Below are 27,929 nucleotides of genomic sequence, written 5' to 3' on the forward strand. Positions count from 1 at the left end.
TCTGCATTAAATTCCATCAGCCATCTTTCAGCCCATTTTCCTAGCTGGTCAATATCATGTCCACTACGGCCCCCAATGTGTATGCTCAGGACACTGATGTCAGATATCTTTCATTATAACAGTGAGTGCTGATTGTCTTACTGTCATTCCTCCTCAAAATTCAAGGCCATCATCTTTACTTGACCATTAGCTTTGACTTTGCCTGTCCAAACTTGCTGTCATTAGCACTAAAACCTCTTGTTCCCTGCTCAGTACTAAGTACTAAAAATAAGTTCTCTAATTCCATTTTATCAAAAGGAAGTTTAAAAGAAGTTTGATGTAATCAGGATTTTCTGATTTACAACGTACAAAATCTTTAAAGATTATGTAATTACATCATGCTTAGCTTCAGTTTAGCACATAGCATGTAAAGTAATAAAATGTTTGATTTTGCTAAATTAGATTATATATGAACTTAAAATTGTTAACCTGTTTCTACTTTCATTACATGCTAGCATTGTGTAAAACTGCACAAAGCCTTTGAATTGTTTACAGTTGCAATGGAGACCTGCCATCTGAGCTGTTATTTCAGGCTAGAAATACACAGCCCACAAATCAATTGATAGATTGTACTGTCTGAGCTCACCAAATTAAATCAGCAAAATCCAATGATATAATGCTTCTCTGGAAGTCAGCCAGGCATCACCTATCACTGATCACAATGATTAGAGCAGATTATGCACATCATAGTGTCACTTGATGCCAATTTATGTGACATAACGCCACATTGATTAAACTTGTAGTTCAAAGGAACAATAAAACAAATCTTTCATTAATGAACCACAGAAACAAAATATGTAAACAGACATCACTTAACAGATAGTTTTAAAAAATGATTACATGTCACTCAAAAGTTGATTGCTTTCACACTCAGCACCAGATACATACTGAAGCTCAACTATTCAATGAAATCCTGTTTTTCATGAAATCAAACAATTTAAGCTCCGTGACTTACTAGTGCAATCAATGTGTATTTCAATTAAATTTGAGCGTTTTCGTTGCTTCTTCAATCATGTTATATTTGACTATAATCTAGAAAACAGAACTTATTGTTTTGGACAAAAGGGCTCAGCCATTTAGGACTGAGATGAGAAGAAATCTCTTCATCCAAAGGGTAACACATCTTTGGAATTTCTTATCCAAGCAGACTATGGAGGCTCAAGCACTGAGGATAATCAGGACAGAGGTCAATAGATTTTTAGATATTAAGGGAACCAAGGGACATGGGGTTAATGCAGGAAAGTAGCACTGAAGTAGAAGATCAACGGTGATTATGATCAATGGGGAATACACGAGGGTTGAAAAGTCTATTTCCATTTCTAACTCACATGTTAGTCAGCCCATTGTTCCTGTGTCAACTCTTTTAAAATGTGATTAAATTAATCTAATTTTCCTGGTCTTCATCAGTAGCCCTGGGGAGCTATTATGGTTACATGACAGGAAAGTGCAAAGTGAGTATTTATTCACTCTATTATATTCAGACTACAGGTTTAAAAATTCTGAAATTCTTTGCTAAAATTCGATTTAGAGCCCCAAACATTATAAACTGTATATATTATCACTTTGCCCTGCATAACATATTTTCCAATTCCCCAACCAGCTAATAATTTAACAATAATAAGTTGAAGCATTTACACTATCCTAATTCTATGGAAAGCTTGTGAGATTACAACATTTTAAATAACCATTATGTTCCCAGGATTATTTGTCATTGATAAATACTCAGATTTGAATAGATTTCTGTTGATATTCTGAAAAGCACTCAAAACATTTACATAAAGGACCACATGATTTCCAAAAGAAACTAAACATTTTATATGGTGCCATTTCAGTAGGTGAAAACTGAATAACTTGTACTGGAGAAGAAGCTAATTACTGCTTATGCTGGAAATTTGCAATAATAACAAAAATATAATGGGCAGGTCATAACATTTCTTCAAACACAGCTCTCTGATAATAGGTTATCAATCTAGAACGTTAAATTTTTTTGTCTACACAGATTAGGCGTAAACACATTTTCCATTTTTATAGCTTATAATGGTCTGAGTTTAAACAAACAGATTTTCTGATGGGTGTTATGTGAACTCTGGAAGATTATGCTAATGATAAAAACTAGCCTGGCATCATTGATACATTTTAAAATGTCATCACAGCTACAGTCATAATATTTTTATTCAATTCTGCCTATCCATTTTAAAATACTTAAGAAAATGATCTTGAACATTCACCATAATGATAATTGTATTAAGTGCTTGATTGTAGGTCCTGATGAAGAGACCCTTGAACATACTTATGTCTGTAATACCTGTGATCCAACACACTGTTCATGGTGATATAAAACAATAAAACAATTCTGCCATTCTTGTGATTGATTCTGATATTCACCACCTACATTATCTTTGACTTTTATATTCATAAGTCCTCTATTTTCCATGCTAGCCCCCTTCTGCTTAAGGTTCCTACTGAACATTAGAACATCAGTAATAGGACGAGGGGTAGTCCATCTGAACCTCGAACCTTCATCAAGATCACAGCTGATCTATTGCACTGCCATTTTTCAGCTCTATAACCATATCCCATGATTCCCTTAATATCCAAACATGTATATACCTTTGTTCTGAATGAACTGAATGACTGAGCCCAGTGAGGTAGAGAATTCCAAAGGTTCATCACCCTCTGAGAAAGGAATACCTCCTTAGATGTTAATAAAGGTGATATGATCAGTAAATTTGCAGATGGCACAAAAATTGGTGGTGGTGTGGATAGTGAGGAGATTAGTCAGTCCAGAGAAAGATAATGCTTCTAAATGGATTGAACACATTTAGGAGTTTAACTGAACCAATATTACGCATTAACAACAGCTGCTATAAATGGATATTCAGGTGAATCAATTTTATTGGCATTTGTGTAAAATCAATCAAAGACAATAATAATAACACTCTAACTGTGACCTTGTAGCATGTACAACAGATAAAACATGGAAGATTCTAAATGCAAAGATCCTGTTTGTATCCAGATGTAAATACGTCAAGTATGCATCAAACTAGCCAGCCAGCTATCAAAAGATAAAAACCAGACAAGAAGAGCGTAAACAATAGCAGGAGGAGGCCACACAGCATCTCAAGCCTGCTGTGGAATTCCTCAGGACAAATAATTTATCCTATTCCCATACATCTACATTGTCTTAGCATGCAGAAATAGTCTCAAACTTGATGGAATCACTGTGTACACATAGTCCACTGGGACGGAGAATTTCAAACTCTATCAATAAAGAAATTTCTCTTCCTCTCAGTCGAAATGGCTGACTCTGTATCACTAGACTATGGCCCTTGTCCTTGACTGATCAATTTATTCAAACAATCTTTAAACAGCAAACCTCTTTGTCACTCTCTAAATCTTACATGTTTCTACGAGATTATCTTTCATTCTTTTCAAATGATAAGTATTGGCCAATCTTAATCTATCCTTTTGGGACAACCCTGTCATCTCAGTAATCATTCTACTGAATTGACACTAAACTGATACTACAACAAGTATATACTTACAAAATAATTCAAGATCACCCTAGTAAATTACTTGATTTGGGAAGCCATGATAAATCATCTTGAAGACAATGAGGAAGTATTTGTACAAGTATGAATTTTAAATATTGCAAAGACATGAGGCTGAATTATGCAGTCAGTGGCTGGTCATTCTAATGGAAACCACCGTGCTGTGATTCCACAACATTTTATTGTGGAACATGTTGCTCCAGTCTGATGTCAGTCAGACTGACATAGGATCAGAAATTCAATTCATTAAACATGTCTATCAGAGATATTTAAGAAATTTTAAAATGCGTATCACTGTTTGACAGCTGTAAAGCTCCAGCCCCAGATTTGACACCTGTCAAATAGGTCCAAGGACAGGGCCTCGATAGTACACTGCCGGAAGCCTGCTTGCCTGCTTGCTATGTCTCCCAGATACAGAAAACAGTTTGATTGGCTTTCTGAATTCAGCCTAGTGCCTGGGTGGGGGTGGGAATTATGGTGTGGTTCAGAGGATACTACACTTCTTATTTTTCTTTCCAGATTTAGTCAGCTGAGTTGTTTATCCAATGCAACAGTATTAAAAGAAAATAGCAAAACTGGCATTATATCATCATAACCTGTGTGGATATACCATTCTTCCAAGTTCTTCTACTGGGCTGCACAAAACTTAGAACATAAAATATAATTTGTCTGTAAAGGAAGTTTACACAAAATTCAACAAGAATCATAATTTTATGTTACCCATTCATGGATCACAGCAGAACTAACTGATTTGTGATCAATCACTGGTACAAGGCCACTTCTATAAATTTCCAGATTTGAAAAACAAAACTGAATAAAGTTGGCAAAATTAATTTATCAGATATGCAAAAAACTGACATTGAAATAAAGGAGTATGAATTTTCTGGGATCATTATGAAGGAAGAATTTTCCTTTAAGCAGAGTATCACAATATTCAATCATGCATTCAACTGTAATTATAACCCATAGCTAAACATTACAAAATTAAGTTACAATTCCTGAGCTGCTTCTTATAGCTGTGCGGAACATAAATATTCTAATTTTATTTTTCTGATCTTAAAGTCCTGCAACCAATCTGGTCAAATTCAGAACAAAGCAAGTGCATTTCTGTACAACAGAAATGAAATGAAAGTGATGAAAAACAGCTGCTCACAATAGTAATTAATTTCATCAAAATTATCATTCTCAATATACCTGTAACTACAATTAAGTCCCCATATCAAAAAGTAACAAATCACTACATAACTCTATTAACCACATCTTTGGAGCTGCTGGGAGAAATGTTTGAGCTGTATTGTTATTTTGTATCATGAATAAGTTAAAGATAATAACTTCAAAGCCTTGAAAACCAACTCATATAACGCCACATAGAAATCTGCTCAGAATGAGGATTTGTACAGAATTAAGAGATAAAGGATCATAGGCCCCACAGGAAATTGGTTTCATAAAACTTACATTATTCATGTATTCAGTGAGGAGATCTTGAAGGGCTTGTCGTACAGCATTGCACTCAGCCACAATTCTTTCTCGCCGATCATCACGTGTACATGAAGAGTCTGCCATCAGTGCAGCCCCACTGATAATACTCTCCAGCCTCTCTTCCAAAGATGGCCTGTACCGCTGTTCACTGAAGTGCATCGGATCCAAAATTATCTTGTTCTTTAAAGTTAAAACATGGAAAAAAAGGAAAAGATTGAAAACTTTTGCTATCACAACTTAATTTAAGATCAATGCTTTTCTCCACCATGTCTGGAATTTACAATGCATCTCTTTAGTTATTATAGAAATAGAACACCCATTAAACCATTTTTTTGGCATAGAATAAGAGAACAGCTAGCAATGGTGGGTGACCAGCAATTGTAATAAGTGAATTTCTATAGTTATGTGTCACTTTTCTTTAATCTTACAAAGCATTTTAGAACTTTAGTCACAGATTCATCACTCTTTTTTGTTTTACTGTAATGCAGATTGTTCAACAGAGACAGATGCCAATAATTACTACATTTCCAAGGTAACATTAAACAATGAAATGTTGGATATAAGTGTTTGTCAGATGACAACTGGAGCAAAAAGGGTGATATTTAAAACTCCTGCCCAAACTAAATTAAAACTATAAGAACTCATTAGGATGCTTTATTTTTATCAAATTGATAAAAATGATATTTTTGGAGTAAAATTAAAATATAACTAAATAATAATATCAAGAAAACAGAGCTTGGATAATATTGAGCCAGACCTTGCTGGCTTAGTCCCCACACCTGGAATCGCTGCTCACAATCCCTACACTCCCAACTTTCGATTGCCCTCCAGATCCTGGAATACAATAACATTAAGATTAAGATGAAGTACTCTAAATTTAGAATCTCCCAAGTAGTTTATGGAGCTGTGGACCAGACATAGACTGATATTCTCCTGTCCTAGTAGAGGTCTGTTTGGTAGAACTTCAGTGAACACTTCTGCACCTGCTCCAAACCCAAAACTTCCTTTGGTCAGGGCTCCTACAGGGATATATATTGTCAAGTAATTGCTGTTCAATGCAGAGTATTTGTCTGTAAAGGAATGCTACTGCTGCAATCAAAGTGGTGAGAAAACTTGAGGGACAGAATTATCTGAATACTTATGGAATGGTATGGATCTTCCATTAGGATCTTTGTTATAGGTTCAAGGTGAATTTCTCTCAGTGCATTCGTGATGTTTTAACTATAAGCATGGACCTACAGATTTCTGAGTTTAGAAATATGAGGCAAAAGTGCGGCTAATGGCCAGACCAACTTTAAGAAGTAATGCAGAAACAAAAAGAAAAGCTTAAGAATATTTGCTGCAAAACCATTTCCAAAGGCACTCAGGGAAAACACGTCTTATGGCATGAGGAAGTGATGGGAGCAGGCCACAGAATGTAGCTGAAAAAGACAAATACTCAGAAAGGTTTTGTGTAATATTTACTTCACCATAGACATGGAAAAATTGAAAAGAGGAAGAAAGAAAATTGCTAGTTGTTGTTGCAACACGACTTGTATCCCAGTAGATGATTGGAAAACTTAAGTGACATGGATCTGTGAAAAAATTTAAATGGCATCACTTTATATACAAAGAGATTCATGCAAAATGAAACAATATTAAGTGCCGTATCTGTTATGAAGGCAAACATAATAATCATTTTGTGCATAGCTAGATTCAAAAAATGTATTTTGGTTCCTTTATTCTCAGCACAATTATAACCAAAAAATGTTTAAAATCTTCCTTGCTGTTTAAAAATGTGGAAGAATTTCTAGTGTATTACTGAAATAAGCAGAAAAGATCTCAACTTAATGTTAACTCTTCATATATATAATGCAGATATTCTTCAGCACTGCACTGGGTTGATTAGCCCAGATTTTATGCTTATTCCCTGAAGTGCAGCTGGAACCCAGGGTGAGTGAGAAATGAATCAAAGAATAATATTAACAACTAGTCTCAGGAAATAATAAACTAAGTCAGGAAATATTATACTGAAGGGAGACATGAAGTGGTGCTAATGCTTTATTTAATAGTTCTTAGTTTCATAAAGCATTAAGGCAATTTAAACAAGGAGCGTGGCTGATGAAAGTAATTTAAAATAAATTAAATAAGCTTTGTGCAGACTGTCCTTAAACCTTCTATCTGCAGATACAATAGCTGAATCCTTACTTTTAGATTTCTAATTTACTTTTAAAACAGTTTCATCTTTGTTAAGTATTTCCTTTCTTAAAATACTGTACAGCCAGTTCCTATCTATGTGGGGAAATAACAAAGATCATTAATTTTATGGTCACATCCTCTTGTTCCACAGGAACAATGTAAATAAGAAAGATATTCAACTGAATTGTTAAATAATCTCCTGTAAAAGATGCCATTATTTATTATTAATGTCTCTTATAATTTATTGCTGCACTTTATGTTTAATGTGTTCCGGTTATGAAGGAAGATATATCCTTTGTTTTGAATCAATGTCTGTTGGACTTGCTTTCTATTTGTTTTATAGTGCTCTTTAAAAGCCACCCAGCAATAAACATTTACTAATGGAGTTTTATTCTAATTCACAAAAAAAAATTCAAAGATCTTTTAATAAAACATCTTCCTTTTTGGTAATTTGTAAGCAAAAATCATACAGAGACCAAATGTGAAACAATGGGTGTACAGATATATTTCTTTGTCCACTGACCTGTTGCCAATTTGAAAAAGTCAAAACTTTCTTCATATTAATGACAGCAACAAAAATACCACTTTCACACCTTGTAAGTCCCATCTTCCTGCTCATCAATTTCTTGCTTTCCACTACCCAGTGAAATTCTCTGACACATCTCTATTTTCCAATGAGTTCCATGCAGTAGCAGGTTGTTCTTGGCCAAATTAAGCTAACTGATAGCTGGCGAGTGGTCAAAGCCAGTCACAGTTCTCAGGGAGAAGGGTCACTGCAGTACAATTGCCTAGGATCTACTTGCCTCGTATAGATCATATGAAATCACAAGGCAACTGTCAGTGCAAAGGGTCAGGTATTCAGACTTCTTCATCCAGTCAGGACAAGAGTAATCAGCAGGTTGGATCAAGCTTGACCAGGTCCATTGCTGTTGAGTTCACTTAATATAATTGTTTTATCCTGTATTTTGGTACATCATGCTGTATTTCTGATTGTCATTACTTCTAAATTTTAACCTACAACTTGGACCCAAATGATGTAAAATTGTTTCAAATATTTACCATCAACTAAAGTTTCACAATGTACACACTATTTTAAAATACTGTTCTGTTCAGTATGCTAACTATATTTTTTGTTTTTAAAATGAGAAATAATGTTGAAATGGTGATGAAAAACACGATGATGCTGGAGGGATTCAGCAGGCCAGGCAGCATCCGTGGAGAAAATCAGGCGGTCAACGTTTTGAGTTAGGACCCTCCTTCAGGACTAAAGATAGGAAAAGGGGAAGCCCAATATATAGGAGGGAAAAGCAGAGCAGTGATAGGTGGACAAAAGAGGGGAGGTGGGGTGAGCACAAGGTGGTTAGAAGTAGATGCAGGTAAGAGATAGTGATAGGCAGGTGGGGGGGAGGAGGGGAAAGCAGATCCACCAGGGGGTGGGTCAAAGGCAAGGAGAGAATAAGAAAGGAGTGGTAGAAAAAAGAGACAAGCTAGGAAAGGGAAGAAAAAAAGAAGCAGGGTTGCGGGGGAGGGGGGGAGTGGGAAGTGTGGGGAAGGGGTATGTGGATTACTTAAAGTGGGAGAAATTCAATGTTTATGCCATTAGGCTGCAAGGTTCCAAGACGGAAAATGAGGTGCTGTTCCTCCAGTTTGCTCTTGGAATTCTCCTGGCAGTGGAGGAGACCGAGGACGGACATATCTGTGATAGTGTGGGAGGGGGAGTTGAAGTGACTGGCAATGGGGAGATGCAGATAGCGGTTACGGACAGACCGCTGGTGTTCTGCGAAGCAGTCACCTAGTCTGTGTTTGGTCTCACCAATGTAGAGGAGGCCACACTTGGAGCACCAAATGCAGTAGGTAATAATGAGGGCAGTGCAGGTGAACCTGGATGAAGGTGATGGAGGTGGTGTGCGGGCAGGTGTTGCACCTATGTGAAAAGTTCCCAGGGTGGGAGTGGGATGGGTCGGGGAGAGGAGTGAACTAGGGAGTTGCGGAGAAAGTGGTCTCTGCGAAAGGCAGAAAAGGGTGGGGAGGTGAAGATATGCTTGGTAGTGGGGTCCCATTGGAGATGGCAGAAGTGGTGGAGAATGATGTGTTGGATACACAAGCTGGTAGGATGAAATGAGGACAAGGGGAACCCCATCCCTGTTGGGTCTGGAAGGGGTGAGAGTGAGAGCAGGGGTGCGGGCAATGGCAGAGATATGGGTGCAAGCTCTCTCAACCACAGTCAGGGGGAAATGGTGACAATAGAGCTTCCCAATTGCTATTTTACTCATCAATACTTGTCTAGAAATTCAGTAAAAAAAATTCATGCAGAGAAATCTTCAAAATCTATTAAAATTATATTCTCTGTCAATTTTTATGGAATACAACCAACAATCACTAAAGAGCAATCTAATTTCATCTGCTATCTGACTTTGTGGAAATCCTGACAGTTAGGCATCTAGCTGGCCAGGTAATGTTTGCCATGATCCCTTTCAATTCACCAGCACCTCAGTTCCCACATTCCCTTTAAAACACTATGTCCCAGTTTTCTGCGCCATCTCTCCACTCACCCAGATCCTCATTCTGCATTCCTTTTCAACTTATCTGGTTCAATGGAAAAAAAATTATATAATCATATTGTGTAACATCTCAAAAGCTGAATTGAAAGAGTGTGAGGTATTAATAAAAATAACATCCAATGGTCTGGAAAATCTGATAGTTCAGCACTACCAACGTCTTGAGCATTTTATGCTGGGAGTTTCACTGTATTGGACGATGGAAGGAGTGCTGCCCTCGATACAGAATAAATCGCATTGCAAGTATAGTTATGCCTTTCTCTTGAAAATGGTGTTTTAGTGAGAAACAAGGTTTTAAAAAATTTAGATGCAATTATCACTCTCAATTACAACCTACTATTCAGATTAAAGTCATTCAGATAGATATTGTGTTTCAAAATTATGCAAAATATCTAATCAATTTTTTTAATGTACAGGTTAGACACAACTAAGTTGATTTTTTAAAAAATTCAATACCATATTTATATTGTACCCTCAATGTAGTAAGCATCTCAAAGCAAAACACAGATGATATTATGGAAAACTTGTAAATGAAATAAGTTTCAAGAGAAATAATTTGAGCAAGAGAGACGTGGAAGGGTTAATGCAGGGAATTTCAGGGCATAAATTCCAGAGGGTCTAAACAGCTGAAGATCAGTCACCAATGGTAGATCAATTAAGATCAGGAATATACAAGTCCCCAGAACTGGAGAAGTGAATATGCTGATAGTTGTAGGATTATATAAGGTCACAAAAACAGGAAAATATAAGGACACAGATACCTAGAAATGCAATTAAACAGCCCTGCCTTTTTCAGAGCAGCAGCATAAACATGGATGTTGGCCAGAAATGAATGAAATTACGCTGGTTTCCGAGTTGAATCCTGCCAAAGGAAAAATTGATCAAGTACAACCCATGTCAAATCAAACTTGGACAGATCAGCTGCCTTCCACACTAGGCACTCACAAACAATGTGATTCCTTGGGCAATACTGGGAGAAATTAGGTCATGTTGATCTAAAGCACATCTTTTCATTAGGTACTCATAATCAACTAGATTTTCATGGTGCTGCCTTGCTCTGCACTTATGCAAGTTAAAGATGACCTCCCTGAAAAGGATCCAGCCCAGCAACTGGAATCCAACTCAGACGGGACCCCTTTTAATTATTTGCTAAACGGATCTCCTTTGAGATACCACATCACCCCACTCCCAACCAAGGGATACCAACCCGCATCATTCAAACTCACATCCATTGTCTGACACCGCTACACAAATTAATTGAATCTAATCTTCACCCACCCAGACACGCATTAGCCAAACTGCTACCACCCACTGTGCACTAACACAACCATCCATCCACCCATCATTCAAGCCAAACCCTCCAATCCAATAACCAACCCAACTCCTAAGGGCACAATCACTCACCTCCCCACACTGATCATCTACACCCCACCCCACTTCCTGATCATTTAACACAACTCCCTCCTATCTTTCACCCGAATTGACCCCCAGTTGCCAAACAGGGATCAATTACATGATCCAACCTATGCACCCATCAACCAATATTCTCCCACTAATGAATACCCCCTCAGCAGGTCTACGACAGAAACCATCATTTATACACTGCATATCGACTAATGTGCTGTTGGAGATGCCAATGAAATCCCAGACAAAAGTTTTGAAAACAAAGAAAATGGTCGTGTCAATGCTCAGTGGATGATGGCAGTTGGGAAGCTAATGTAGGTCAGGGTAATCAAGATAATAGGCGATCAGGACTTAATGGGGCCCTGGAAAACAAGAGTTTTGAATGTCACGTTGATTGGATTAGTGTTAACATTTTGTTAAAAATGTAATTATTTTATTAACAAAAATCAGGATCAAATTCTACTGCATCTTTTGAATGATGTTGTTGGATAGATTCTGCAATCAACATTGAGGCACATGTTATTCATCTCCTTGGCAGCTATACCTATTTTTCACAGGCTTCAGAGTAAAGATTTAAACCCTTTGGGAACTTGCTTCATTGTGGTGCCCTCCAAAGGGGATTTGTGGTATCTGTCTGCAGGTATAGAAACAAAAGACTATTCAACCAGAATGAAGAATCTACACTGAATTGTGCAATCTAGAGCTGCAAGTATGAAATAGTAGTGCAAATCATATCTAGATAATGTACAGAAAATGAAATAATTATTCTGAAATGTCTATGGGATTAACAATAAAAAAACAAAAAGGAAAATTAATTTTGTTATCAGTTTATTCAAAAGGACTGCAATTTTTGAATTTGCATGTTTAACTGTCCAAGTGCAGGCACCAGCTTTTACTTGATTAACCCAGTGATAACTATTACGTTGTTAGCCTCACTGTTGTATTTCAATAAAATCTTGCCCAACTGGGGAGCAATTTGTTCTTGACCATTTGTGCTAAGTGTACAATATAGCCGCAGCTATGCACTGTTTGTAGTGGAGTCAAAAGAACAGGCCATTTTCCACAGCCTCAATATTCAGAAGTTCAAATGGATGATATGTCAGATAGCTTCCAAATCATGACCTAGTCATAGTATCCTCCCATCTGAGTCATTTTCAAAGAAGATTTAAGGTGAGAAGGGGAACATTGAAAGGAGATTTCAAAGACAAGTTTTTTTTATACAGAGAATGGTCGGTGCCTGTCAGGGGAAGCAGCTACGATAGCAACTGTAAATAGAGACAGGATGGAGAGAGATAGACCACGTGAAGGCAAATGGGATCACAGAATCATGGTCGGCACAGACATCCTACGGCAAAGGCCCTGCTCCTGTGCTGTACTGTTTTATATTCTAAGATGTACTGTGACTGAGAAATTAAACTGAGATTCACATGCCTGCCAACCCCATAATAAAGTTCAAACAATAGAGAATTTCTCCCCTTATGTGAGTTGCTATTTATCCCTCAGCCAACATTCCTATAAAGCATAATTATATGCAAGCCTTGTCTTTCACCAGTGTAGTCAACATCAAAGTGGCAAATAGTTGCATGAAGCTCGAGGCAATAAATGATGACCATAACAACAGAACTGTTTAAATCTGTTCCTTCATACTATTGGTGAAATTGATTCTTCTCACTGTTGTCCAGAGGAAGCTGGTCCTACATACTGCTCAAAATAATTTCTTGCAACTGGAACATGATTAACACCATTTTTTTTATTTAATAATTTTTCAAGATGTGGGTGCTGCTGCCAAAACCAACATTTATTACACATCTCTAGTTACCATTGAAAAGGTAGTGGCAAGTCACTTTCTGGATCTGCAGAAGGTAAACTCACATTGCCTTTGGGTAGGGTTTTCCAGAATTAGAGACAGAGATAATTAGCTAGCCAAGGAGGTATGCAACTTGGATAGAAAACTGAAAGTAGAGGTATTCCTAATTATGTATCACCTCCACTCCTAGTCCAGAATGTTGTCTAGGGGACATGGCATTAGTAATAATATTAACTATCATAGATAGTTTGAAAATAGTCATTAACTGGCACTTTTGTGGTGAGAATCTTACCCGTCACTTAACACCCCACGCCTGAATGCTGTCTAGGTCTTAACGCATGCAGGCATGGACTGCTTCATTTGCTGAGGAATTGCACATTGAATTGAGCACTGCACAATCACTGGCAAACATAATCACTTCTGCTGTTATGATGGAAAGAATATCATCAAGTAATCAGCTGAAGGTGGATAGGCCTAGGACACTGCCCTGAGAAAGTGCTGGAAAATGTATTCGTGAGACACTGATTACCTGTTAGTCAAAAGTCAGTGGTAAGGAAAATGCTGAAACTAGAATCATGCAATCTAAGTTTTCATAGCAGCCTACCATCTGGTCACCTCATTGTAGGAAGGATTTGGAAGCGTTGGAAAGGGTGCAGAGGAGACTTACCAGGATGCTGCCTGGTTTGGAGAGTATGCATTATGAGGAGAGACTAAGGGAGCTAGGGCTTTACTCTTTGGAGAGAAGGAGGATGAGAGGAGACAGGATAGAGGTGTACAAAATATTAAGAGGAATAGATAGAGTGGACAGCCAGCGCCTCTTTCCCAGGGCACCAATGCTCAATACAAGAGGGCATGGCTTTAAAGTAATGGGTGGGAAGTTCAAGGGAGATATCAGAGGAAGGTTTTTTACCCAGAGAGTGGTTGGGGCATGGAATATGCTGCCTGGGGCAGTGGTGGAGGCAGGTACATTGGTCATATTCAAGAGATTACTAGATAAGCATATGGAGGAATTTAAAATAGAGGGATATGTGGGAGGAAGGGGTTAGATAGTCTTAGGCGAGGTTTAAAGGTCGGCACAACATTGTGGGCTGAAGGGCCTGTACTGTACTGTACTGTTCAATGTACGTTCTATGTACCATGTGAAACCTTAACAAAGGCCTTACTGAAATCCATACAGACCACATCTAACGACCTGCCTCTTAGTTACTTCTTCAAAAAACTCAATCAAATTTGTGAGACATGATCTCCCATGCACAAAGCCATGCTGACTATCCCTAATCAACACCGGTCTTTCCAAATGCTTGTATATCTTATCCTTCAGAATCCCCTCTAGTAACTAAGGATTGGGGGCACAATTTCAGAATAAGGTGCAGGTTGTTTAGGACAGAGATGAGGAGATTTTTCTTACTCGGAGAATTACAGCACAGCAGTTGCCCATTGGTGCTGGCTCTCTATTGCAGCAACTCTCCATTTGCATCTTTGGCTCCTTCCTTGTAGCCTAGTAAAATTTTCCTCAATTTACATGTATCCAACTCCCTCTTGAAGGCCACAGTGGAACCTGTCTCTACTCATTGCATTTCAGATTCCAACCACACACTGTGTAATAAAGTTTTCCTCACACCACTTTTAATTCTCATCCCCTGTGACCTCCAGTACTTAACTCCTCCACCAATCCACTCTGTATTTTATATACTTCTATCAAATCTCCCCTCAGTCATCTCCTCTCCAAAGACCCTTTATTTCCACTTGTTGTTGTCTATTTTTGTTGATGATTTCTCTCAATCCGCTCTGGTTTATTACCCCCCCCCCCAGCTCCACATGATCTATTCTTGTTCAGCAACCTCCTTCATAGGTCTATGTTGAAAGTCTTAGGATAATCAAAATATAACAGATCCACTGGTTCCCCCTCATCTAGTCTACCAGATACATTCTTAATGAACTCCAATAGATTGGTAAAACACAGTCTTCCTTTTCATAAATCCATGCTAACTCTTCTCAATTATATTACTATTTTCTAAGTGCTTTGATACCACATCCACTTTTGCAGGTTTCAGCATTTTACCAAGCACTGACAACAAGATAACACATTGATATATTCTTATTTTCTCTTTCCCTCCTTTCTTAAATAGTGAGGTCACATTTGCAACACTCCAATCTGTAGAAACTATTCCAGATGCTAAAGAATATCAGAAGATAAAAAAAACAGAGCCTTCATTATCTAAATAGCCACTTCATTCAAAACTCTGGGATTTGCAATCAAAGTTTGGAATTTTTAATTTTGAACCAGTCAACAAAACAACATATATTGTGCTTTTATTCAACAACTGTTTTTCAGGTAAAATAGACATTTTGTATACCAATAAAGTCTCACAAAAACCATAGAACCATAGAACAATACAGCACAATACAGGCCCTTCAGCCCACCATGTTGTGCCACCCTTCAAACCACACCTAAGACTATCTAACCCCTTCCTCCCACATATCCCTCTATCTTAAATTCCTCCATATACTTATCTAACAATTTCTTGTTCAAGACCAACATATCAGCCTCCACCACCACTCCAGGCAGCGCATTCCATGCACCAACCACTCTCTGGGTGAAAAACCTCCCTCTGACATCTCCCTTGAACTTCCCATCTATTACCTTAAAGCCATGTCCTCTTGAGCATTGGTGCCCTGGGAAAGAGGCGCTGGCTGTCCACTCTATCTATTAGAGGCACTGACTGTCCACTCTATCTATTAGAGGCGCTGGCTGTCCACTCTATCTATTGATTTATTATATAAAATATAATATTTTATATTTATTATATAAAATGGACAGTTTAATCAAAAAGAGTCAGTCATTTTGGAAAAGAGAAAAAAAAAACAAACAGATCTTCCTGGATGACTTAGTGGGTGAATATACAAAATGGCATTGTACAATTTCTACAGATCTCAGTCTTGCGAATAGCGAAACAAATAAAATTGTCATTGAAAGCTTTCCAAGGAAAGGTAAAAAAATAGCCTGGATTCCTTACTTCATTAAAAATCCAATAACAATTATCGAAACATGTTTTGATTGAGGTGAAGGTTAAATATAGCCAAATTTCCTTCAACAATGAGCTTACAGGACACACATTTATCCCTGAAGACAATAATAACAGATTAAAGATGGAAGATGGCGCCGGAGCGTGGTGACTCGTTGCAAGCTGCTCTCTACGGATCTACTCATTACCCTCACTATAATCGTTCTAACCCAATGTAACTGCAGTGTGTAATGAATTGATCTGTATGATTGGTATGCAAGACAAGTTTTTCACTGTACCTCGGTACAAGTGACAATAATAAACCATTTGTAGCGACTCACCGTCCGGGTAAGCGAACCGGCTGGGCAGTCGGGTTGCACGGCGTCGGAGTGGCAAGGCCCAAGATGGCGGCGGGCCTTCGTCTTCCCCGAGCGATGGGGAGAACCCATGCGCGGGGAAGACTTGATGACGTAGCATATACGTCATTGCCGGTTGCATTGGGCGGGAACAGTCTCCTTTAAAAGGCCCGCGCAAGGCGGGAAAATAAACCAGTTCTGTTCTGAAACTCTACGACTTGCGTCTTGTGTTCATTCCGCGGTAGCAACCGCTACATTGGTGACCCCGACGGTCCAAACGGATTTTGGACCTGCACAATGGACAGCAACGCAGCATCCAACGCAGTGGGACTCAAGCTGCCCACCTTTTGGACGCTTCGTCCCAGCGTCTGGTTTCACCAGGCCGAAGCGCAATTCCACCTTTGGCGGATCACCTCCAACTCCACAAAGTACTACCATGTGGTCAGCTCTCTGGACCAGGAGACAGCCACCCAGGTCAGTGATTCCATCCTGTCAGCCCAAAGAACTACGAGACTGTAAGTTTGTTTTCGTTCGCAGGGGCACACCTCGGGCGCCGTTGCAACAACCATATGAGGGACCGTTCCGAGTCATCAGGAATAATGGATCCACCTTTATTTTGGACGTTGGGGGCAGGGAACAAGTTTTGACGATGGACCGCCTCAAACCGGCCCATTTAGATCTGCAACAACCGGTCAAAGTTTCAACGCCGCGATGCAGAGGCCGACCCCCTAAGCGGCGGCTGGCACAGCCCGCGGACCTTGGGGACTGTATCACCGGTTCTGGGGGGGGGGGGGGGGGTGTTGTGTAGTGACTCACTGTCCGGGTAAGCAAACCGGCTCGGCAGTCGGGTCGCACAGTGTCAGAGCGGCGAGGCCCAAGATGGCGGCGGGCCTTCGTCTTCCCCGAGTGACGGGGAGAACCCGCGCGCGGGAAAGACTGGATGACGTAGCATATACGTCATTGCCGGTTGCATTGGGCAGGAACAGTCCCCTTAAAAGGCCCGCGCAAGGCGGGAAAATAAACCAGTTCTGTTCTGAAACTCTACGACTCGCGTCCTGTGTTCATTCTGCGGTAGCAACCGCTACACATTACCAATATTAAGTATGTAAAGATCAGATGTTCACTTGTATAGCATGTTTGATTTCTAGTTTCAGTGCCTGGGGGTTTTCTAGCTGAGTAATCATGTGTCTTTTACACAATGTGTCTAATTTTCATTTCATTGATTTTATTGGAAAGGAAATTAAGTTGATTTGACAATCAGTGGGTGGTCTACTCCTCAAGATACAGCACAGGAAGCACTATCCATAATGTACTTGAAGAGCCATGACCTGCAGGGCAATAGATCTAAAGCTGGAAATTAATATTAGGTTAGGCCATTCTTAATCAAATGGCACAGACATGTCTTCCTTCTATGTCATAAATGTTCTATGATTCTATTTCTACCAGTGTGGAAAATTTAAACTTATGAGACCCAACACCATGCTCACAAAATAATCTTTAGCAATATCATTACAGCTTTTACATCAAACTACTTCCTCAGGAGGCTAAAGAAATTTGGTTTGTCCCCTTTGACTCTCACCAACTTTTACTGATGCACCATCGAAAGCATCCTACCTGGATGTATCATGGCTTGGTACGGCAACTGCTCTGCCCAGGACCGCAAGAAGCTGCAGAGAGTTGTGGACACAGCCCAGCGCATCACGGACACCAGCCTCCCCTCTTTGGACTCTGTCTTTACCTTTCGTTGTCTTGGTGTAGCAGCCAGCATAATCAAAGACTCCACCCACCCGGGACATTCTCTCTTCTCTCCTCTTCCATCGGGTAGAAGATACAGGTGCCTGAGGGCACATACCACCAGACTTAAGGACAGCTTCTACCCCACTGTGCTAAGACTATTGAACGGTTCCCTTATACAATGAGATGGACTCTGACCTCACGATCTACCTTGTTGTGACCTTGCACCTTATTGCACTGCACTTTCTCTGTAGCTGTGACACTTTACTCTACTGTTACTGTTTTTACCTGTACTACATCAATGCACTCTGTACTAACTCAATGTAACTGCATTGTGTAATGAATTGACCTGTACGATCGTTTTGTAAGACAAGCTTTTCACTGTACCTCGGTACAAGTGACAATAATAAACCAATACCAATACCAACATCGAACATCGAACAGTACAACATAGGAATAGGCCTTCAGCCCACCATGTCTGTGCCAATCATAAGGCTAATCTAACTAATCCCATCTGCCTGCAAATAGTCTGTATTCCTCTATTCTCTGACTGTTCAAGGGTCTACCTGTTTGGTCATCCAATGAGAAATTTAACAAAGGACACCAGAGAATTAAATACTTAAAAGACATAACTGCAGTACAGAAACCAGGCCTTTAACCCAGCTAGTCTGTTGATCCATCCTGTGACCATATCAGTGTTATACAGCATGGAAATAGGCCATGTGGCCATGCCAACTATACCATCCTTCCCAACTATACAAATCCCATCTTCCAGAACTTGGCTCATAGCCTTCTATGCCTAGGCAATCCAAGGGCTCATCAAGACACTTCCTAAATCTACCAGCGAATCTGCTTCTTTTACTCTCTCAGGGAATGTATTCCACGTTCTCACCGCTCTCTGGGTGAAAAAAAGGTGCCCATCAGATCTCCTCTAAACCTCTTACTCCTTACCCTAAATCTATCTAGTTTTATCTACTTCTGATATTGGGAAACCCTTCCTGCAGTCTATCCTATTTATACCCTTCATAATTGGTATATATCTCAATCATGTCCTCATCTCTTAACCTCCTCCACTCCAGGGAAAACAGACCAAGCCTCCCCAATCTGTCCTCATAATTGAAACACTCCACCCTGGACAACATCCTGGTGAAGAGAAGATGAGACCCTTTCAAATCAGCCATGATCACATTGAATGATGGGACAAGTTTGAGTGGCTACTCCTGCTCCTATTTTCTTATGTTTCTTATGGTGCCCAGAAGACCATCAAACTCAAGAAGCTCAACATTATTTATAATAAAACAGGGCACTTTGCCATTCTCTTATATTTTCTTTTAACCATTTAATGGGACTTTCTTCAAAGTTGAATTTATATCTGCTTCTAATCACTGCCTCTACTAATAAATTCCACAGCTTCACAAACCTATTAAAAGCATTTCCCCCTCTCTATTATGTCAACAGTTCCAATTCAATAAGGTAAGATATTTATTTATTAGTCACATATACATCGAAACACAGTGAAATGTATCTTTTTGCTTTACTGAGAGTGTTCTGGGGGCAGCTTACAAGTATCACCACTCTTCCAGCACCAACATAGCATGCCCACAGCTCCTAACCTGTATGTCTTTGGAATGTGGGAGGAAAACGGAGCACCCGGAGGAAACCCATGCAGACACGTGGAGAATGTACAAACTCCTTACAGACAGCGGCAGGAATTGAACCCGGGTCACTGGCGCTGTAATAGTATTACACTAACCGCTATACTACCGTGCCACTGTGGTAATCAAAAAGCAAAAAAAGTAAAAACCGAGAAAGCTGGAAACACTCAGTAAATCAGGGAAACTCTGTACAGATAAGAACAACCAATGATCATACTTTTGTTAAAGGTTTTCTAAACATTCATGATCCAAATCCTTTACATTCAAAAGACTGAAACAAATTGGTGTTCAGTGGAGCTGCTACCTCACAGCTCCAGTGACCAGGTTCAATTCTGACCAGTTCTATCCATGTGGAGTTTGCACATTCTCCCTCTGACCAAATGGGTTTCCTCCAGGTGCTCTAGTTTCCTCCCACAGCCCAAAGACATATTGGTTTATGGTTAACTGGCCACTAAGTTGTTCTCGTCTGCCAAAACTGCTCACATCTTCATAATTACCTTGGAATACAAAGATTATCCTGCTCCTTTTTGTACTTTCCTATTACCCTCCAACCTCTAATAGATGCATGAACCTACTATGATTGAGACCATCTGTTCAACTGCATTGTCACATGCCTCCTTCACCTGTTCACCAATGTTTCCACCTTTTGCCTAGTGCCTTGGGCCTGAACCAGAACATACTGATATCATGAAATAGCAGGAACACTAGAAAGAGGAAAGACTAAGGACTGTGCAACATCATTTTGAAGTGCTGAAGACTTGTTTTGCAAAACTAGCTAGCCTTTAACTAAGGTTAATTCAATTTCCAGTGACATTAACATTCACAAAGTGAAACATAATATACAGTAAAAACAGGACGAATCCGATCGTTCTGTTTACTGCTCCAGCAGCCTACCTTCAAACAACAAATTAAAGCAAGTTATCATCAATTAGGTATAAGCAAACCCTACATTACAGCTGTTTGGGTTATGAAAAGTCTCCATTATAGAATTCACAAATCACTACTCAATAACTTGAGAAACAGAATAAAATTTGCTCTCACAGCATTTATGTGAAGACCAGTAAATATATCAACACAAAATGTATTTTATTTCAACTTGAGTTTCTTAAAGGATGTGCAGATGATGCAGCTTTGTGTTACAGAAATTCATTATACAGATCGTTTTCTAGGAATGTAACTCTCCCTATAATGTGCTGATCACCTGTACTTGCACACCATCAGCAAGAATACACAGCTTCAGATAGATATCCATTATAGAGAACCGCTTATTTTTCTCAATTTTCCAATTCTGCTGAAGGATCTTCAACTTGAAACGTTAACTCTACTTTTCTTTCCATAGATACTGCCTGACTTGCAGATTGCTTCTAGCATTTTTTGTTTTTATTTCAGACTTCCAGGATCTGCAGCTTTCTGACGTTTGACAAAAAAATTGTATTTCAAAAAAACAGGGAGGGTGATTGCATTTGTAACCAAGGCAGCATCTGACCGAGACTGGCATCAAGGGACCTTAGTTAAATTCAATGGGAACTTGGTGGTGGGGGGCAGGAGTGTGGAATTTACACTAGCTAGAGTCATATCTATCGCAAAGGAAAAGGTACTGGATGCCAAACATCTCAGCCTCGGAACTTGTTAACAAAGAAACATTACAGCACAAAAAAATAATTTGGCCCATCAAATTGAATCCAGTTTTTTGTAAGACAATCTCCTTCTCTGGCTCTGTTTCCCTAGCACTGTAATTTATTTCCCTTTAAGTACATATCCAGTTACTTTATCACAAGATCACAAGATCACAAGATAAGGGAGCAGAAGCAGGCCATTCGGCCCATCGAGTCTGCTCCAAGGAAAAGGGAAAAAGAAATGGGGTGGGAAAAAAAGAGAGAGAAAAAAAAACTATTCTAATCCCATTTGCCAGCCTTATCCCCATATCCCTTGATACCCTGACTATTTAGATATCTGTCTATCTCCTCCTTGAATACCCCCACTGATCTGGCCTCCACTGCTGTGCGTGGCAAGGAGTTCCACAATTTCACCACCCTCTGGGTAAAGAAACTTCTCCTCATCTCTGTCTTGAAACTGTACCCTCTAATTCTAAGATTGTGCCCTCTGGTCCTGGACACGCCCACCAAGGGAAACAGCCTAGCCACATCTACTCTATCCTTACCTGTCAACATTTTAAATGTCGCTACGAGGTCCCCTCTCATCCTTCTGTACTCCAGCGAGTACAGTCCAAGAGCCGACAAACGCTCATCATACTTAAGCCCTTTCATTCCTGGAATCATTCTCGTAAATCTCCTCTGAACCCTCTCCAACGTCAGCACATCCTTCCTAAGATGCGGGGCCCAAAACTGCGCACAGTATTCCAAATGAGGCCTCACTAGCGCCCCGTAGAGCCTCATCAACACTTCCTTACTTTTATACACTATACCTCTCGAGATGAATGCCAACATAGCATTCGCTTTCTTAACCACCGATCCAACCTGGTGGTTAACTTTTAAGGTATCTTGTACGAGTACCCCCAAGTCCCTTTGTACTACCGCACTATCAATCTTCTCTCCTTCTAGATAATAATCTACCCGCTTATTTCTACTTCCAAAGTGTACAACTGCACATTTCTCAACATTGAATCTCATCTGCCATTTCCTTGCCCATTCTCCTAAACTGTCTAGGTCCCTCTGCATTCTTTCTATTTCCTCTATGCTCCCTACTCCTCCACTTATCTTGGTGTCATCCGCAAACTTAGCCACACAACCATTTATTCCATCATCCAAATCATTGATGTACAAGGTAAAAAGGAGAGGCCCCAACACCGACCCTTGCGGCACACCACTAGTAACCGGTAACCAACCAGAACGAGATCCTTTTATTTCCACCCTTTGCTTCCTGCCAACCAGCCAATTCTCCACCCATTTTGCTACCCTGCCCATAATTCCATGACCTCTCATCTTATTAATCAGTCTCTTGTGAGGCACCTTATCGAAGGCCTTTTGAAAGTCTAAATACACAACATCTACCGCCTCTCCCTTATCCACCCTACCTGTGATTTCTTCAAAAAACTCCAATAGGTTGGTCAGACAGGACCTCCCCTTCACAAAACCATGTTGACTAGGTCCTATCTTGCCTTGCGCCTCTAGGTATTCGGTAACCTCCTCCTTGAGGATAGACTCCAATAATTTTCCCACCACTGACGTCAGACTAATAGGTCTGTAATTGCCTTTGTGCTGCCTCCCACCTTTCTTATACAACGGAACTACATTCGCTACCCTCCAGTCCTCCGGAACCATGCCAGAATCTATCGATTCCTGAAAAATAATCGCCAATTCCTCCGCTATCTCCACAGCCACCTCCTTCAGAACCCGGGGATGCACCTCATCCGGTCCGGGAGACTTATCAGCCTTAAGCCCCTTTAGTTTTCCAAGCACCTTCTCCCTATTAATCTCAATTGAACTCAGCTCCAATTCGTGAGACTCCTGACTAATGGGCACATTGCTTATGTCCTCCACGGTGAAGACCGATGCAAAATATTCATTCAATTCCCTTGCCATCTCACTATCATCCATTATAATACCTCCTGCACCGTTATCAATTGGTCCTATGTCAACCCGTGTCTCTCTTTTATTCCTTATGTATTTAAAAAAACTCTTAGAATCCTTCCGAATGTTGTCCGCCAGCTTCCTTTCGTAACTCATCTTTGCTTTCCTAATGACCTTCTTAGTTTCTCTCTGCAGATTTTTAAAATCGTTCCAATCTTCTGTTTTCCCACTAATTTTTGCTACTTTGTACGCCGCCCCTTTTGCTTTTATTTTATCCTTCACCTCCCTCGTTATCCACATCTGTGCCTTTTTTCCATTCAAAACCTTCTTTTTTCTTGGAATGTATCTGTCCTGCATTGTCCTTATTTCCTGTAGAAATTTCTTCCATTTTTCCTCTGCCGTCCCTCCAGCTAACTTACTCCTCCAATCAATTTGGGCCAACTCATCTCTCATACCTTTGTAATTTCCCTTATTCCACTGAAATATCGATACACCAGTTATCAGCTTCTCCTTCTCAAACTTGAAACTAAACTCAATCATATTGTGATCACTTGTTCCCAGTGGTTCCTTTACCTTTAGTTCCCTAATCACCTCGGGTTCACTACACAGCACCCAATCCAAAACAGCCGATCCCCTGGTGGGCTCCTCAATAAGTTGCTCCAGAAAAACATCCCTTAGACATTCCACAAACTCACTCTCCTGAGTACTACCTCCTTGCTGCATTTCCCAGTCCACCTTCATGTTAAAATCCCCCATAATTATCTTCACATTGTCACTCTGACATGCTTTTTCTATCTCAATCTGCAACTTATGGTCCACTTCCTGACTGCTGTTCGGGGGCCTATATATGACTGCTATTATTGTTCTTTTACCCTTGCTATTTCTCAGCTCCACCCATAAGGATTCCACCTCCTCTGACCCAATGTCCTTCCTTTCTATTGATTTTATATCGCTACTAACCATCATGGCCACACCTCCCCCTCTGCCTACCCTCCTATCCTTCCTATATACTGTATACCCCTTGACATTCAGTTCCCAATCACATCCATCATGAAGCCACGACTCAGTGATTGCAACGATGTCATATTTATTAACCTGTAGTTGTGCCACTAGGTCATCTACTTTATTCCTGATGCTACGTGCATTTAAATATAGTATGTTTAGACTGGTATCTGCTATTGATTTTATTGTACCTCTATTGATCAGCAGATTATCCTGACTTTCTACCTGTCCATCCTTCTTACTATCTTCGCTACCTACTATCTTAGACATGTTCGTGTAGACCTCATCCCCTATCCTAACATTCGGTATCCGAACATCCTCATCCCCGATCCTAACATTCTGTATCCTAACATCCGGATTCGTTGTACTTCTATTATTCAGTAAATTATCCTGACTTATCACCTGCCTGTCATTCTTGCCATCCTCAATGGATTCGTTTCTATACACTTTCTCCCTCACCTTAGCATCTTGTAACCTAGCATCCTGGTTACCATCCCCCTGCCAGATCAGTTTAAACCCTCCCCTACAACTAAATTAAACATTCCCGCCAGGATATTGGACCCTTTGGAGTTTAGATGCAACCCATCCTTAGCAAATAGGTCTTGCCTCCCCCAAAAAAGGTCCCAGGTATCCAAGAATCTGAAGCCCTGCCCCTTGCACCAGTCACTCAGCCACGCATTTAACTGCCAGAGCTTTCTATTCTTCCTGTCATTGATACGCGACACGGGTAGTAGTCCTGAGATTACTACCCTTGAGGTCCTACTTTTCAACCTTCTCCCTAATGCCTTGTATTCCTCCTTCAGGACCTCTTCTCTTTTCCTACCTACATCATTGGTACCTACATGTACCAAGATTTCTGGCTGCTCACCCTCCCCCCTCAGAATATTCTCGACACGGTCTGTGATATCCCGTACCCTGGCACCAGGGAGGCAACACACCATCCGAGACTCATTATCGCTATCGCAGAATCTCCTATCCGTACCCCTTACTATCGAATCCCCAATAACCACTGCATGTCTCTTCCTCTGCTGGACCACAGTATCAGACACGGTGCCAAGGTCCTGGCTGCTGAGGTCTTCCTCTATGAAGTCATCCTCTCCAACCGAATCCAAAATGAGATATCGGTTTTTGAGGGGGACTGCCACTGAGGTGCTGTCTACATAATCTTTATAACTCCTGTCTATCTCCTGCTCGCTCTCCCTAACCAACCGAAGGTCATCCAGCTGCTGCTCCAGACTCTCAATCCGTTCCTTGAGGAGCCGCATCTCGGTGCACTTTGCGCAGATGTAGTTATCAGGGAGTCTGGTCGTCTCCCAGGGGCCCCACATCTGACACTCCAAACACAACACTAATCCCAGATGCATACTGCTGAATATCACTGAGCTCAACACTAAACTAAACTAATAACTCACCCCTCTCTATAATCTCGCCTCTTTGATTTATCTTCCACAAGATCATGACTGATCCAATCTTGGCCTCAACACTGGTTTTTGTTCTCTTCCCATATCACATGACTCCCCTGAAGTTCAAATGTTTATCATCTTCTGTCCCTGTCTGGGGGAGAGAATTCCAAAGAGTTACAACCCTTTCAGAGAAGAAACTTTTCTTCATCTTCATCTTAAATGGAGAACTCCTTCTTTTGAAACAATGTTCCTTCTTTTGAGATAGCAGAATTAATCCTAGGATTCGAAGTTTAGTAGATCCTATTCACCGTGTCATTCCTCCACAAGAACCTGTATACAAGATCACATTTTCTTCTTCTATATTCCAATGAGTATAAGCTCAGCCTGCTCAAATTTTATTCATACATCAAGCCTATCATCCTGTGACTCTATCAATGCAGGCAAATGGGACTAGCTTGAGCTTCTTAATCAGTATGGATGAGTTGGGCAGAAGGGCCTGTTTCCCTGCTGTATTATTTGATGACTCTATAACTCTATCCCAGGAATCAACCAAGTGAATGTTTTTTGCACTGCCTCAAATGCAATTATATTCTTCCTAAAACAAGGAGACCAAAATTGTTTACAGTATCCGGGTATGCTCTCACTACCATTCTGTAAAGTTGCATCAAAACATCCCTGTCTTCACATTATGTAACCCTTGCAATAAAATTTATTAGCCTTCCTATTTATTGGCTGTACCTTCGTGTTAATTTTGAGTTGCATACATTAGAACCCCCAGGTCTCTTTGTACTGCAACATTTTGTCATCTCTTTTCATATAAATAATAATTTGCTTTTTTATTCTTTCTTTTGAAGTGGATGCCTACAGAGTAGGGTTACCTGGAGCTAGGTAGCATAGTTTCAGAATAAGGAATCAGCCATTTAAGACAGAGGTCAGAGGGTCGTGACTCTCTGGAATTTTCTATTGCAGAGCCATGTTGGAGGAGTAATTTAGTATATTCAAACCAGGTATTCAAAGGATTTTGACCAACAATAGAAGTGGGGTCCAAGTCCATAGTTCCCTGAAACTGTTTGCACAGGTTGATAGGGTGGTCAAGGAGACATATGGCATGATTGCCTTTATTAGTCGAGGAACTGATTTCAATACTCAGGAAGTTATGTTGCAGCTTTATAAAACTCTAGTTAGGCCACATCTGGAATATTGATTTCAATTCTGATCACCCCATTATGGATGTAGAGGCTTTGGAGAGGGTGCAGAAGAGGTTTACCAGGATGCTACCTGGATTAGAGGGCATGTGCTATAAGGAGAGATTGGACAAACTTGGGTTATTTTCTCTAGAGCAGTGGAGGCTAAGGAGAGACCTGAAAAAAGGTTTATAAGATTATGAGAGGCATAGATGGAGTAGACAGTTGATACCTTTTTCCCAGGGTTGAAATGTCCAGTACTATAATTGGGTATATTTAAAGCGAAGGTTGATAGGTTCTTGATTAGTAAGGGCATCAAAGGTTACAGGGAGAAGGCAGGAGAATGGGGTTGAGGGGTAGAAATAAATCAGCCATGATCAAATAGTGGAGCAGACTCGATGGGCCGAATGGCCTAATTATGCTTCAATATCTAATGGTCTTATTTGTTAAGCTGACCAAAAATGAAGGGTGTGACATTGCTAAATCAGCTGATTTGGAATTTGGAGATAGTGTGTTTGAAATACTAGAAGACATGCATTTAAGGCAAGAGGGGGTAAATTCAAAGGAGATGTGCACGGCAAGTTTTTTTTTTACACAGAGAGTGGTAGGTGTCCGGAATGCACTGCCATGGGTGGTGGTGGAGGCAAATATGATAGATACATTTAAAAGGCTCTTAGATAGACACATAAATGTGCAGGGAATGGAGGGATATGGACAATAAGGGGAGCTTGGATGTCCAGAGAAGTAACGAAATTAGTCAAGAAGAAAAAGGACAAGTATGTAGAGCTTCGGAAGTTAGGATCAGGCAGAGCATGTGAGGACTATAGAGAAGCTAGAAATGAACTCAAGAAAGGAATTAGGAAAGCCAGGAGGGGCCATGAAAAGTCCTTAGCAAGTAGGATTAAGGAGAATCCAAAGGCATTCTATACCTACGTCAGGAATAAGAGGATAACAAGGGAAAGGGTAGGACCACTTGAGGATTAAGAAAGGAATCTACGTTTGGATGCAGAGGATGTGGGTGAGGTTCTGAATGAGTATTCCTCT

At 40.2% G+C, this 27,929-nt stretch overlaps 1 protein-coding gene across 3 annotated transcripts in view; it reads right to left on the reverse strand.

Moving 5' to 3' along the window:
• Positions 1 to 27,929, reverse strand: part of ctnna2 (catenin (cadherin-associated protein), alpha 2) — a 1,078,855-nt gene that overhangs the window by 917,308 nt on the left and 133,618 nt on the right. For all 3 annotated transcript variants that reach the window (XM_052033367.1, XM_052033351.1, XM_052033359.1), the window contains exon 7: positions 5,046 to 5,249. In XM_052033367.1, coding sequence (XP_051889327.1) covers positions 5,046 to 5,249 — 204 coding nt within the window. The remainder of the gene's footprint in view (positions 1 to 5,045; positions 5,250 to 27,929) is intronic.

Source organism: Pristis pectinata, chromosome 2, assembly GCF_009764475.1.
Source record: "Pristis pectinata isolate sPriPec2 chromosome 2, sPriPec2.1.pri, whole genome shotgun sequence".
NCBI classification, from domain to species: Eukaryota; Metazoa; Chordata; class Chondrichthyes; order Rhinopristiformes; family Pristidae; genus Pristis; species Pristis pectinata.